This window comes from Geotrypetes seraphini, chromosome 1 (assembly GCF_902459505.1).
Source record: "Geotrypetes seraphini chromosome 1, aGeoSer1.1, whole genome shotgun sequence".
NCBI classification, from domain to species: Eukaryota; Metazoa; Chordata; class Amphibia; order Gymnophiona; family Dermophiidae; genus Geotrypetes; species Geotrypetes seraphini.
Genome location: NC_047084.1, coordinates 373,319,646 through 373,332,200, shown reverse-complemented (window position 1 = coordinate 373,332,200; position 12,555 = coordinate 373,319,646). Strand labels below are relative to the sequence as shown.

The window sequence follows — 12,555 nt, the reverse complement described above, 5'->3', positions numbered from 1 at the left end:
CCTTTCATCTTAAAATTAATAAACGAAAGTTTAACTCAAAGTACTATGCCAAAGCTCTGGAAAAATCTGTTATTCGATCCATTATTAAAGATTGTAAGATTAGTTCGGAAGAAGTTTCTAATTATAGACCAATAGCAAATCTTCCTTTCATGGCGAAGCTGACAGAAAAGGTTGTTTTTAATTAAATCTCTGAATTCATTGAAAAAACTAATGTTCTTCATCCGAACCAAACAGGGTTCAGACAGCATCATAGTACCGAACACTCATTAATTGGTATGTCTTCTTCAATACACTATTTTTTAGACCATCATCAATCGGTCTTGCTTATTTCTATTGACCTCTCTGCAGCCTTTGACACCATAGATCATTAACTTCTATTAGACGGACTAAATTCAATTGGTATCACTGACCAAGTTTTCTCTTGGTTTGTATCTTATTTCTCCGATCGTACTTCTACTGTTGCTTTTAATAATTCAAATTCTAAAAGTTCACTAACTTCTCATGGTATTCCCCAAGGATCTATTCTTTCTCCCCTACTTTTCAATATCTTCCTTGCTCCATTGATGACCGTCTGCCAGTCTATAGGTTTTCATGTATTTGCATACGCTGATGATATTCAGCTCTTACACCCCTTGGATCCCAACAATTCTTTGGATATCATAGCAATTAATAATAAACTTGAACAAATTCATCAATGGTTAGATATAAATAGGTTAGCCCTTAATATTGAAAAAACAAAGACGATGCTTTTCCCATGGAAAGAAACTCCTAAACTTATTGCCCCTATTACTATAAAAATATTCCTTTGCAATTGGTTAATACCATTAAAATCCAAGGAGTTATATTCGACAGTAAATTAACTTTTCACGAACATATTGGTAGTATCGTCAAATCATCTTTCTACAGACTTCGTCAAATCCGTTCCCTCTCACAATATCTTTGCTCTAAATCACTTAATATTCTTATCCACTCCTTAGTAATTTCTAAAATCGATTACTGTAACGCCCTTTTTAAAGGAATTGCACAAAGTGAAATCAGATGTCTACAAATCATACAAAATACTTCCATCAAGCTTATAACAAAAACAAAAAAATTTGATCACGTAACACCACTTCTTAAGAACGCTCATTGGCTACCGGTATCTCATAGAATAACTTATAAACTATGCCTACTCACTTTTAAATCAATACTTTTTAAAACACCCGCATTTATTTTTAAATCATTGATTCCTTACTCTTCAAATAGAACACTACGGTCAAACGAACATTTACTGACAATTCCTTCTCTCAAGATCATCAACACTAGATGACAGTTTATCTTTTCCGTTACTGCCCCACAAATCTGGAATTCTCTTCCAATTTATTTAAGAGAAGAACACAATATTGATAAATTTAAGACTAATTTAAAACATTCCTTTTCAAAGATGCTTTTGAGTAATAATTCTCTATCTTGGATTTATTAATAATGTTGTATTTGACCATGCATCTTAAACTCCCGACCTTGTGTTTTTCCCCGACTACTCTTTCTATAATAATTTGTAGTTCAAATCCCCTTCGCCTTTTTCTTCTTGTTTGTTAAGTTTGTATATAGTCTAGTCTATTTTAATGTTTATGTTTAAATATTGTATTACTTTTAATATTGTAATTTTAAATGTTTTTTTATGTATGTTCATCGCTTTGAAGTATGATTAAGCGATTAATCAAAAACACTAATAAACTTGAAACTTGAAACTCTATAGTGCTATCAGATGCACACAGCACTGTACTTTAATCTGGAAAAAGCATAACAAAACTCCTCAGGCTTGTAGAGATTTTTAGCACGGTGAACTGTGTGTGTGCCATCCCAAATGAAGCCACCTCAGTTCCTTTTCTATTGCAGAACTCAATGGCTGTAGGATCTCGAGAGTAATTTTTTAAAAAAATATTCTTTTTGTATTGCTTTAACAGCCACAAAAAAAGAATATACAAAACATTCAATGATAAAGAAAACTTAATACATTCATATACAAACCCATACATAGAACCAAACTCTCCATCCCAACAGCTGCAGTTAACATAAATAATTAGAGAGAACTTGTACTCTTATAGTCCTCCCTAAGACGGTCATAGAAACATAGAAAGGTGACGGCAGAAAAGGGCTACAGCCCATCAAGTCTGCCCACTCTACTGACCCACCCCATTAAGTCTGAGTGCTGCTCGACCCACGTAGGGATCCCACGTGGATGTCCCATTTATTCTTAAAGTCGAGCACGCTTGTGGCCTTGATTACCTGCGTCGGAAGTTTGTTCCAGTGATCTACCACTCTTTCTGTGAAGAAATACTTCCTGATGTCACCTCTAAATTTCCCTCCCCTGAGTTTGAGCGGGTGCCCCCTTGTGACCGAGGGTCCCTTGGGAAGGAATATATCGTTTTCTACCTCGACACGACCTGTGACGTACTTAAAAGTCTCAATCATGTCACCCCTTTCCCTGCGCTCCTCTAGAGAGTACAGCTGCAATTTGCCCAGTCTTTCCTCGTATGAGAGACCCTTGAGTCCAGAGACCTTCCTAGTGGCCATTCGCTGGACCGACTCAGCTCGAAGCACATCTTTACGGTAATGTGGCCTCCAGAATTGCACTATATAACAAAAGAAGAGACCCTCACCCAACTAACCCAAATCTCCCCCTGCCAAATCACAAAGACAAATAATATAAATGAACCCAGAATAATATGCAAAGCTCGTAGAAGGGTCCCCCAAGGATACTTATTTCCTTTCACTAAGAGCCAGAATTCATAAAGGTAAAAATTCCACGTGGCTAAAAATGTCTGCCCACGTTTAAGAAAGCCCTTCTTTTGGACTCCGACAAACATATAAAGTACATAACCCATTTTTCCATTCTCAGTGAAAGGGCGGTGAATCAACCTGTAATCGATGTCTGAGAATACATTTTAGAGCAATCGCCCAAGATTTTTGAATTGGCAATCATGAACCCTTCCTATGATCTCATAGAGCAGCGATTCCCAACCCTGTCCTGGAGGACCACCAGGCCAGTCGGGTTTTCAGGATAGCCCTGATGAATATGCATGGAACAGTTTTGCATACCTGGCACCTCCATTATATGCAGATCTCTCTCATGCATATTCATTAGGGCTATCCTGAAAACCCAGCCGGCCTAGTGGTCCTCCAGGACAGGGTTGGGAACCACTGTCCTAGAGCCTTCTCCCAACCAAGCACTAAACCCCATGGACGAAAAGAAAGAAATTGTATGTTATTTTTTTAATTGGACAATGTGTCCTTAATCTTCAGCATGGCATCAGTGTATCTCAGAAGCTGTAAACTCCAAGCCACTTCAGAAAGTATGGTTAGTGCAGTAGGAAATATCAGCAACCAATGCCTATGACTCCAAATGAAATATACAAAGGAATGGCACAGTTACTTGGCAGGGATAATTAACAAACTAATGCCTTGGATAGTTGTCTCCAATGTGTGGCACCTTAACGTCTTCATTGCAGCCCTCAAATAGTTGGCTGAAATGCTCCTCAAATCATGTAAATGTATTAATTTCAATTTTGCCCACTTGATATAGTATCTGCAAACAATATCTTAAGTGTATTCTCTTAAGATTTCTTATTTATGGAGTTTGCTACTGTTGGACTCCACTTTATTTTGGATTGTTATCTCTGGAACTATGGAGTGCACAAAGGGGGAGGGCAGCTGATTGCTCACAAGGTATAAGAGTTGAGCCTTCTGAGATAGTTTTATTGGGTGTTCTATTCACTGGTTAGGAGGAAGGAGGGGAGAATTGGATTTTAGGAGGGGGAGGGAGATGGGTTTAGGGAATTGGATGGACTGTTTGTTGTTCATATGTTAAGAACATAAGAATAGCCTTAGTGGGTCAGACCAATGGTCCATCAAGCCCAGTAGCCCATTCTCATGGTGGACAATCCAGGTCACTAGTACCTGGCCAAAACCCAAGGAGTAGCAACATTCCATGCTACCGATCCAGGGCAAGCAGTGGCTTGCCCCATGTCTTTCTCAATAACAGACTCTGGACTTTTCCTCCAGGAAATTGTCCAAACGTTTCTTAAAACCAGCTTTAAAAATATATCCTTGAAGTGTTGTAGAATTAATATGAGTATTAATTTTTAATGTTTAATATTCAGCCTGAACAAAAAGGTCAAGGTAGTTTACAAAATTAGTAGTATGTGTAAGCTTGAAATCTTTTAGTGACCCTTAGAGCTTTCTTGTATTTACACTGTGACCCTTTACTTGGAAAAAAGGTTGGTGACCATTGGTCTAGGGTGTGTACATTATCATTGCTTCCTCTGGATCCAGGATGAAATGATTAGACTATGCAAGCTCACACACCAATAAATCTTTCTTGTTTTCTACAAAAAAAAAAAAAAAAAAAATCAGTAGGAAAATAAAGCTAGCATGCAAAAATATATTTCTTTGGCAACAACCCCCCCCATCCCCGCCAATTAGATCTTATCTCGTAAGAAGCACTCATAAAAATACACAGCCCACAATACCAATCAACCCTAACTTTCCTTTTGCCTTTCCAAAAGATATTTCTAGATAACCCAAACCATAGAAGTGTTCCAGACTCACTCTCTGAGTCACTGAATCCCAGGTAAGATAAAATCATGGTTCTCTCTGCCCTAGCTGGTTTTCAACAGCTAGCCAAATCTGCCTAAGGTTAATGGTCCAGAATACAAGAAAAGTTGCTTCTCTCATGCAGGGAGGTCAGCGTTTATTGATATGTGGGGTCCCAGATACGTAAATCTCTTCATGTGTCTACTGTGTCTTCTCTGAGGCTGTACAAACAGCCTTTTTATTTTTAGAGACTCAGGTAGTTTTATCTTGAGGGGGCACAGAATCTAGTGGATCAGTCAGATGTGAATCCACTAATTCCTTCTTGCAACTCTCTGGGGTACCTATCTGATAACAAACATGACAGGAACACTGTTTTCACTGCTCCGATCTAGAGTCTGAATCCAACCATCCAGCCTGCTCAGAGGTCAAGCTGCTTCTCCTTTCTCCACAGAACTGGTTCTAACTGGAACAACCTTGCCTCTCAAGGTTGTTCAATTTATCCACAGCTGGAAACCTTACTCATCCCAGGTCTACACAGTGACAATAGATGAAGATGATAATCAGATAAGCAGTATCCTTTATGGCAAAACACATCTTCTACAAAACTGCAAGACAGGGAATTTGCAGAAACAATGACAGTATGGCTCAAAGCATGATTCAGAGTATATGTTAGGCCTCAGGCCCTTAAAGGTATCCCAGGAAACACTCGTACAACTTCTGGCTGTCCAACCTCAGGCCCAAATGTGACATCCATGGCTTTCCTCCTGTTAAAAGATTGTACATAAGGGTGACTAGGTCTGGCTTATCTGCATCAGCCCCCAAGGTCCATGGAGCTGCAGAGCTCTATTGGAGGCTTGGGGTGCATCGTATTGAGAAAACATTGATGCTTCAAAGTGAAGCATCTGCAGAAGTAGTCAGACTAGACTACTGTTGAAGTAAGTGAAGAATTTTGCTACTTCATTGCTAGCATTAAGGGATTCCAATGACATCAAATAAAAACAGAGATATTGGCTGCAACACATGATGGCAGGAGCATGAAGGTTTTGATAGCTGCCTTCCAACTCCCAAGTATTACCACAGAGAGGAGCATTCATTCTCAGGGATATCTGCAAGAGGATCTAGGGTCCAGTCACCAAAACACCCTCATGTGTTTATGTATTCTATCAGTTCTGGCATCAACAATTTTGGAGGATGATTTTTGAACAGTACAGCTGAATTTTGAAGAAGTTTGTAGTATGAAGGCCAATGTTGGGCCTAGTCTGTCCTCCAAGCTCTCCTCCTGATTTCACTGTTTCCTTTGTGATATGCCTTCTATAGCGAACCATGTCATGCTCTTCTGGCTACTGTACTACTCTCCTCCCCTTATCCTTCAGGTTGGTATTAGCAAGACCTTCACTGCATTGGGGGGTGGAAGCTCTGCTGAAAGACAGGCCTGCAGTGAAGCCTAGATACCATCAGTCAAAGGGAGTCCTCTCAGAGTTCTTATGTGCTGTCCAGTTTTTTTTCTCAGACATTTATAAAGAGTATATTTCAGCTAGTATGAGCAATCCTAAGATTCCACTTATAGATCAGAAAGCTTCTCTGATTTGGAGGAATCTATTGATCTCTCAGCAAACTCCTGTCCTCCACAGGAAAGGAGATGTCTCTGCCAAAAAATATCACTAATAGATTTTCAGGGATATTGTCAAAACAATTCTATTTAAGATAGACGGAAGAGGTTGGGTCTAAGGCAGAAATGATAAGGAAAGCATAACTGTTTTCATTCACAACATTTTTAGGGATACACAGATGAGAAATTGTTCACAGTTTTAGTTGCCCCTGATATAGCCCATGATAAGGACGAAAAATGGCCATATCAGGCACTGTATTTTAATTCTCTGTGAATATAAGAACGTAGGAATAGCCTTACTGGATCAGACCAATGGTCCATCTAGCCCAGCATCCCATCTTCACGGAGGCCAATCCAAGACACAAGTACCTGGCAAAAACCCAAATAGTAGCGGCATTCCATGCCACCGATCCAGGGCAAGCAGTGGCTTCTTCCATGTCTGTCTCAACAGCAGTTTATGGACTTTTCCTCTAGGAACTTGTCCAAACCTTTTTTAAAATCAGCTACATTAACTATTCTTTTTTTATTTTTTAATTTATTGCTTTTAAATTTTTTCCAAGAAACCTCTTGTACAGAATATTGAAAATAAGACAAATAAAATATTTTAAGCAAGACAAATCCCAATTAGGTAATACCATTCTTAATCAATACTATTAATCCCATAATATAGATCCAAGAATTTCAGTGAGTGCTAGTGAAGTTAAATCATATTATTAACAAGAAAAGCAAAACATCTGACTGCGGTAGTAGGAGTCTTCCTAACTTCTTTACTATATTGCTGCTGTTTCGTTTACCCCTTCCAGGCGTTTCGTAGAGAGGAACCCTGTCAAAGAATATGTATGTATTGGCTCTATATTTGACAATACAGTTACAGGGATATCGTAATAGAAAAACACCTCCCATCATTGTTACCCCTGGTTTAAGGAGCAAGAATTGTCGTCTACATTTTTGGGTATCTTTAGTCACTTCCGGGAACATCTGTATCTTTAGTCCCAAAAATTCTTTATGTCTTTAATAACCAATCTCTATCAGGCAATAAAGCCACTGTTAATATTAAAGTAGCAGGTTTTACTATGTCCTTCAATGATGTTTCCAGGATTGCAATAGCGTCCATTTGTAAATCCTGTTTTGGTAGAGGAAGGTTTTCTTGTTCTTTCACTGGTAAATAGAATACTTGTACAAAAGAAGGAAGCATATCTTCCGAAATGTTCAAATTTTCTATAAGATATTTTTTCAACATTTCTTTTTTGCGGAAATAATTGGAGTTTTTGGAAAATTTAATAATCTGAGATTACTGGAGCGGGAATTATTTTCCAAATTTTCAATTTTCCTTCTCAAATTATCCCTAATAAGGGTATTATCCCTAATAAGGGTAGCCTAATTTTGCTTCACTCCTAACAGATCTTTTTCAATATTTTCCACCTTGTTTTTCATTATAACAGTCTCTTGTTTAAAGTTTTTAAATTCTTCTTTTTGTTCCAATACTCTTTTTTTCCAGTTCCAAACTAATGACTAAGTCCCATGGGGAATCCAGGGTAACATTGGTAGGTTTTGCAAAGGAAAAAGTACCTGAATGTATTGGGTGGATTATCTCCTAGCCACTCAAGCCGTAAGGCTGGACAACCTTCTGACAACCACCCCAGACTACAAGACATTCAGAAAAGAAATAAAAACTATACTTTTCAAGAAATTCCTGAAGCAGCCATAACATCACGTACTCTTAATAACTTTAAAACTGACAATTGATCTACCCTTTACTTCACTAGTAAAAACAACAGGGCTTCCATTGTGACCCCCTTCTTAATTCGTTTGCAAACCGCCTTACCCTTAACAACCCATGAAATGTTAAAAGATCTACTACTTACCTCTCTAGTTAATCAATAGTTCTCCCATTGTAACCCCGTTTTATTAATCTTTTGTAATCCGCCTTGAACCGCAAGGTAATGGCAGAATAGAAATCCCTAATGTAATGTAATCTCAACCTCCAGATTCCTCTGTGCTCCACCTTGTCCTTCCCTCTGCTCCAAAGCTGTTCCTGCCACAGGCCTGGTGACTTCTGTAGCCTGGCTCAGTGAAGCCTCCTGGGAGAACAAGTCTACCTCCTTGGATAGACTGTCCTCTCTAGGTGAGCTGGCTCCCTGCAACATTAACTATTCTTACCACTATGCAACGTTGTGGGCAGGGCATCGGAACCTGACATCGTAACCAGACCCAACACTATGGAGCAAGACTTGCTTGTATTGGAAAAATGGTCCAGTACTTGGCAACTAAACTTTAATGCCAAGAAATGTAAAGTAATGCACCTTGGGAGCAGAAATCCATGCAAAACATACACCTTGAATGGTGAAAACTTAACAAGAACTACTGCAGAAAGGGACTTGGGAGTTCTCATCCGGGAAGATATGAAAACTGCTAATCAGGTGGAGAAAGCTTCAGCAAAGGCCAGACAAATGCTGGGTTGCATCAGAAGGAGCTTTATCAGCCGAAAGCCGGAAGTCATACTACTGTTATGCAGATCCATAGTGAGACCTCACCTGAAGTACTGGAGGCCACATTATCAAAAGGATGTGAAGAGAATGGAGTTGATACAGAGAATGGCCACTAAGATGGTCTCAGGATTTAAAGACATCCCATATGAAGAACGCCTGATCAGACTGCGCTTATATTCTCTCGAGGAGCGCAGAGAAAGGGGGGACATGGTAGAAACATTTAAATACATCATGGGTCACATCAAAGTGGAGGAGGAAATCTTTTTTCTAAAGGGTCCCACGGTGACAAGAGGGCATCCATTAAAACTTAAGGGCGGAAGATTTCATGGTGACACCAGGAAATACTTCTTCACCGAACGGGTGATTGATCGATGGAAAGATCTTCCACGCCAGGTGGTCGAGGCCAGTAGCGTGCTTGACTTCAAGAGTCGATGGGACAAACAGGTGGGAGTACTACAGAGTTATGATCAAAAGATAGATACTCCAGGGAAGAAGGGTTCTTGAGTAGGCAGACTAGTTGGGAGGGAGGGTTTATGAGTGGGCAGACTTGTTGGGCCGTTGGCCCTTTTCTGCCGTCATATTCTATGTTTCTATCCTCTGACAATGTATTCCAAAGCTTAACTATTCTCTGAGTGAAAAAAATATTTCCTCTTATTAACTGAAGAAGCAAGAGACTTATTTTTGTTTTTGTTGGCTGCCGACACCATCAGATTGAGCATCAGATGTCCCCATGGAGGCAGCAGTAATACATTAGGAACTTCTGTACCCAAAAAAAAATGTGCACATTTATTGGCAGTCACTCTCTGTCTCCTGTGAGCCAAAATGTTTTGTTAGCTAACCGTACAAGGTAAAACCTTTAAACTACCAAATACGCTGGCAGTGCAATAAGCTTAAAATTTCAAACTTTTCAGCTAGGCATGGACAAGAAAAAAAAAAAGCACTGAAAAATAAAACAAAGTCTACTGGATAGGTTGGGACCCTGACTGTGAAAGTTCAGTGAAACAGCCTCTCTTTTCACCCAGTCTTGAAATAACATGGTAGCACTGTAAGGACTGTAAATAATCCAGGGAAAAGGTAGGCACTTACCCTAAGAAGGTAATGTATTTGGGATCTGAAGCTAGGCTGGCATCGATTGTTAGAGAGAGAGGAACTGCGGGTTGAGCTGGGCTCTTGTCTCCTGGAGTTTGACTTTAAATTCCACAGCAGGCCATTGAGAAGCAGTGCAAGCCTGCCTGCACTGTAGCACGTACACTTAGCCAACGTGACTAACGGCTCCGACGTCGGGGGAAGATTTCCGGTCAGCTACGCGCGAGTGCTGCAGTGCAGGAAAAGAAGCTCGAGCTGCCTCCAACCCTGCAGGATCCCCAAGACCCCGATGGGGTCCCCACGGGATCCCTGTGACCCAAAGGGGGAACCCGCAGGATCCCCGTTGTCCCCGTTCAGCTCTCTCCTGCAGATTAGTAAGAGGGCCCATGTTTGGTGCATCAGTTGTATTATGATACACCAATGGTATTAAAGCAAGCATTACCTGTGTATTTCCCAAATCATAGTTTAAGATCGAAGTCGGGGATTACACTTGGAGGAATATCATGCAGCAAGTGATCAAAATACTAAATTGGTCACCTTCTCTTGTGTAGTACCAATGATGCAGAACAGACTTCTAGGCACGTGGAATCTCTCAGAGAGAGAAAGAGTTAATGGTTACTGTGGATGGGCAGACTAGATGGACCATTTGGCCTTTATCTGCAATCATGTTACTATATTACAATTGTGTACATCAAGAGTTTGCTTTAAAAAATTGTGGAAACACATCTGCTTGTACAGGCATTTTGAATGGTGTAAGGTTTTTGTTTTTTTTGTTACTTTTGATATATATTTTAACCTGTTGGATTATACATAGGTATATATAGAATATACATTTTTTTTTAAAAAATACATAAATTTCCAAACCTCAGGACTGGTAGGGCTACTAGACTTTTTTTTCTCTTTAAAACAAACTGACAAATTTTGATTGCAGTGATTTTCTTTATTTAAAAAAAAAAAAAAAAAAAAGCCCGAAAGCCTACTAATTTGTTAGCCCAAAATAAACTAATTATATAGGTTGGAAGGCATTGTGCACAAATTTAAATCCCTCTACTTTATAATGTACACAGGTCCATCTCCTATGTGACAACTCTCTGCTGCTTTGCCTTCCTGCTGCTCCTGTTCATATATTACTTAGTGGATGTGAAGAAATTCTGGTCAGGGGCCCCTTTTGTATACCCAGGTGAGTGCTGAACCACAGCAGAAGGCACATTACTGTTAGGGAGAGGGAAAGTAGTTCTAGGTATTTTCTTGTGACAATCTAGAGTGAAGTAATTTGCCACAAGGAGCCTCTGTGGTAGCTGCTGTATGTTGGGTCTTTCTAGTTTTCAGACTTCCCATCTTTTATTTGGCCTTCTGTTAACTTCTTGTCTTCTTTTCATTTTTTTTGTTTCTGCTTGCTGTCTTGCCTCTGTGATCAGCTGCAGGCCAGTGGTCCCCTATACCTTGGTGATTAACAAGGCTGTTTGAGGAGGTTGAAGTTTTGGCTTTGAGACATCACACATGAGATTCATTCATTCATATATTTAGTCCAATTTACTGATTACTCCCAGAACAGGTTACATAATTATATTTATAGTAAATGGATATACAGACAATATCAATATTATAATAAAAAAATACAAATAGACTAACGCAGAAACATTGAACATACAATACAGTAAGATATGTGTTGAAAATGAAAACCAAGGCTATTGGTACCATTATCTAAGGCAGACTTATCCAACCTTTTTCTGTCAGGGGCCACATTTTATATTTTGTAACATTTGGAGTGCCAAAACGTGCACCATTCTAATTTGCCATATGCTTAATCAAATAGTGGCAAAATATAAGTGTGTCGTCCCCTCCCAGCCAGTCTCTTTCTCTCATCTACACACAGCCTTATCCAGTCTACTTGCTTTCTTTCATGTACCCCTGGGCTTTACCCATGCGCTTTCCCCTTACCTGGGTTCAGCTGTAGAACAAACATTAGGCTTCCCCAGCATGACTCAGCTCTCTGCAAGTCTAAGCTGTATGGTGCTGGAAGTTCAGGTTGGTCTCATGGTTTCAAGTCTCATGTGACTTGAAACCATGAGACCAAGCCAAACTTATAACACTACTCGGCTCAGACTTAGAGATGTGAGTCATGGTGAGGTACCAGGAACCTTGCCATAGGCTGCTAGAGCACCCCCCCAAAAAAAAAAAAATATATATTCTTTCCAGCACTGTCCAGACATCAGAGCTGAAATATTCCCAATGTAGAGCTGCAGGGGAAAGCAGGAAGAAAGACAGTGTCTCTGTAGCTAATGCTTCATCTCCCCCTGCAGCCCAGTGGCCAAACATTTCTTAGCTAGCCAATAAGCTGCAAAGGAAGTAGGACCAGTAGCTTAGGAAACACCATTGGTCAAACTTTCCTTAGCCAGCCAATAGGCCTTAGAGAAAAGCAGGACAGAAGGTTGGTGTCTCCTAATCTACTGGTCCCACCTTCCCCCTGCATCCTATTGACTGGCTAAGGAATGTTTGACTGATGGGATAATATCAAGGAACAGAGAAGAGCGGCAGTGAAGGTCAAGACAGGCTTCCTGCCTTAGGCCTACCATAGAGAGGAGGAGAAGTGTTGAGAGAGGCTCTGGGGAAAGAATGAGGAAGCAAAGAGTAGCACAGGCACTGAGAGCTGGAAGAGAGGAGAGTTGTAAGAGGAGGAGAGGCTGAGGGAAGACACAGGACTATTAAAGGGAGAACAGAGGTGAAGTGAATGCAAGTTGGGGGGCATGGGCTATGATACAAATAAGTGGGTGAGAGATGGGCTGAAGAAAGAAA

The 12,555-nt window shown here is 40.1% G+C and overlaps 1 protein-coding gene across 7 annotated transcripts in view; it reads left to right on the top strand.

Annotated features, from left to right (window-relative positions):
* HGSNAT (heparan-alpha-glucosaminide N-acetyltransferase) overlaps nt 1-12,555 on the top strand; it is a 141,221-nt gene that overhangs the window by 122,423 nt on the left and 6,243 nt on the right. For all 7 annotated transcript variants that reach the window (XM_033915428.1, XM_033915382.1, XM_033915374.1 and 4 more), the window contains one exon: nt 10,827-10,939. In XM_033915428.1, coding sequence (XP_033771319.1) covers nt 10,827-10,939 — 113 coding nt within the window. The remainder of the gene's footprint in view (nt 1-10,826; nt 10,940-12,555) is intronic.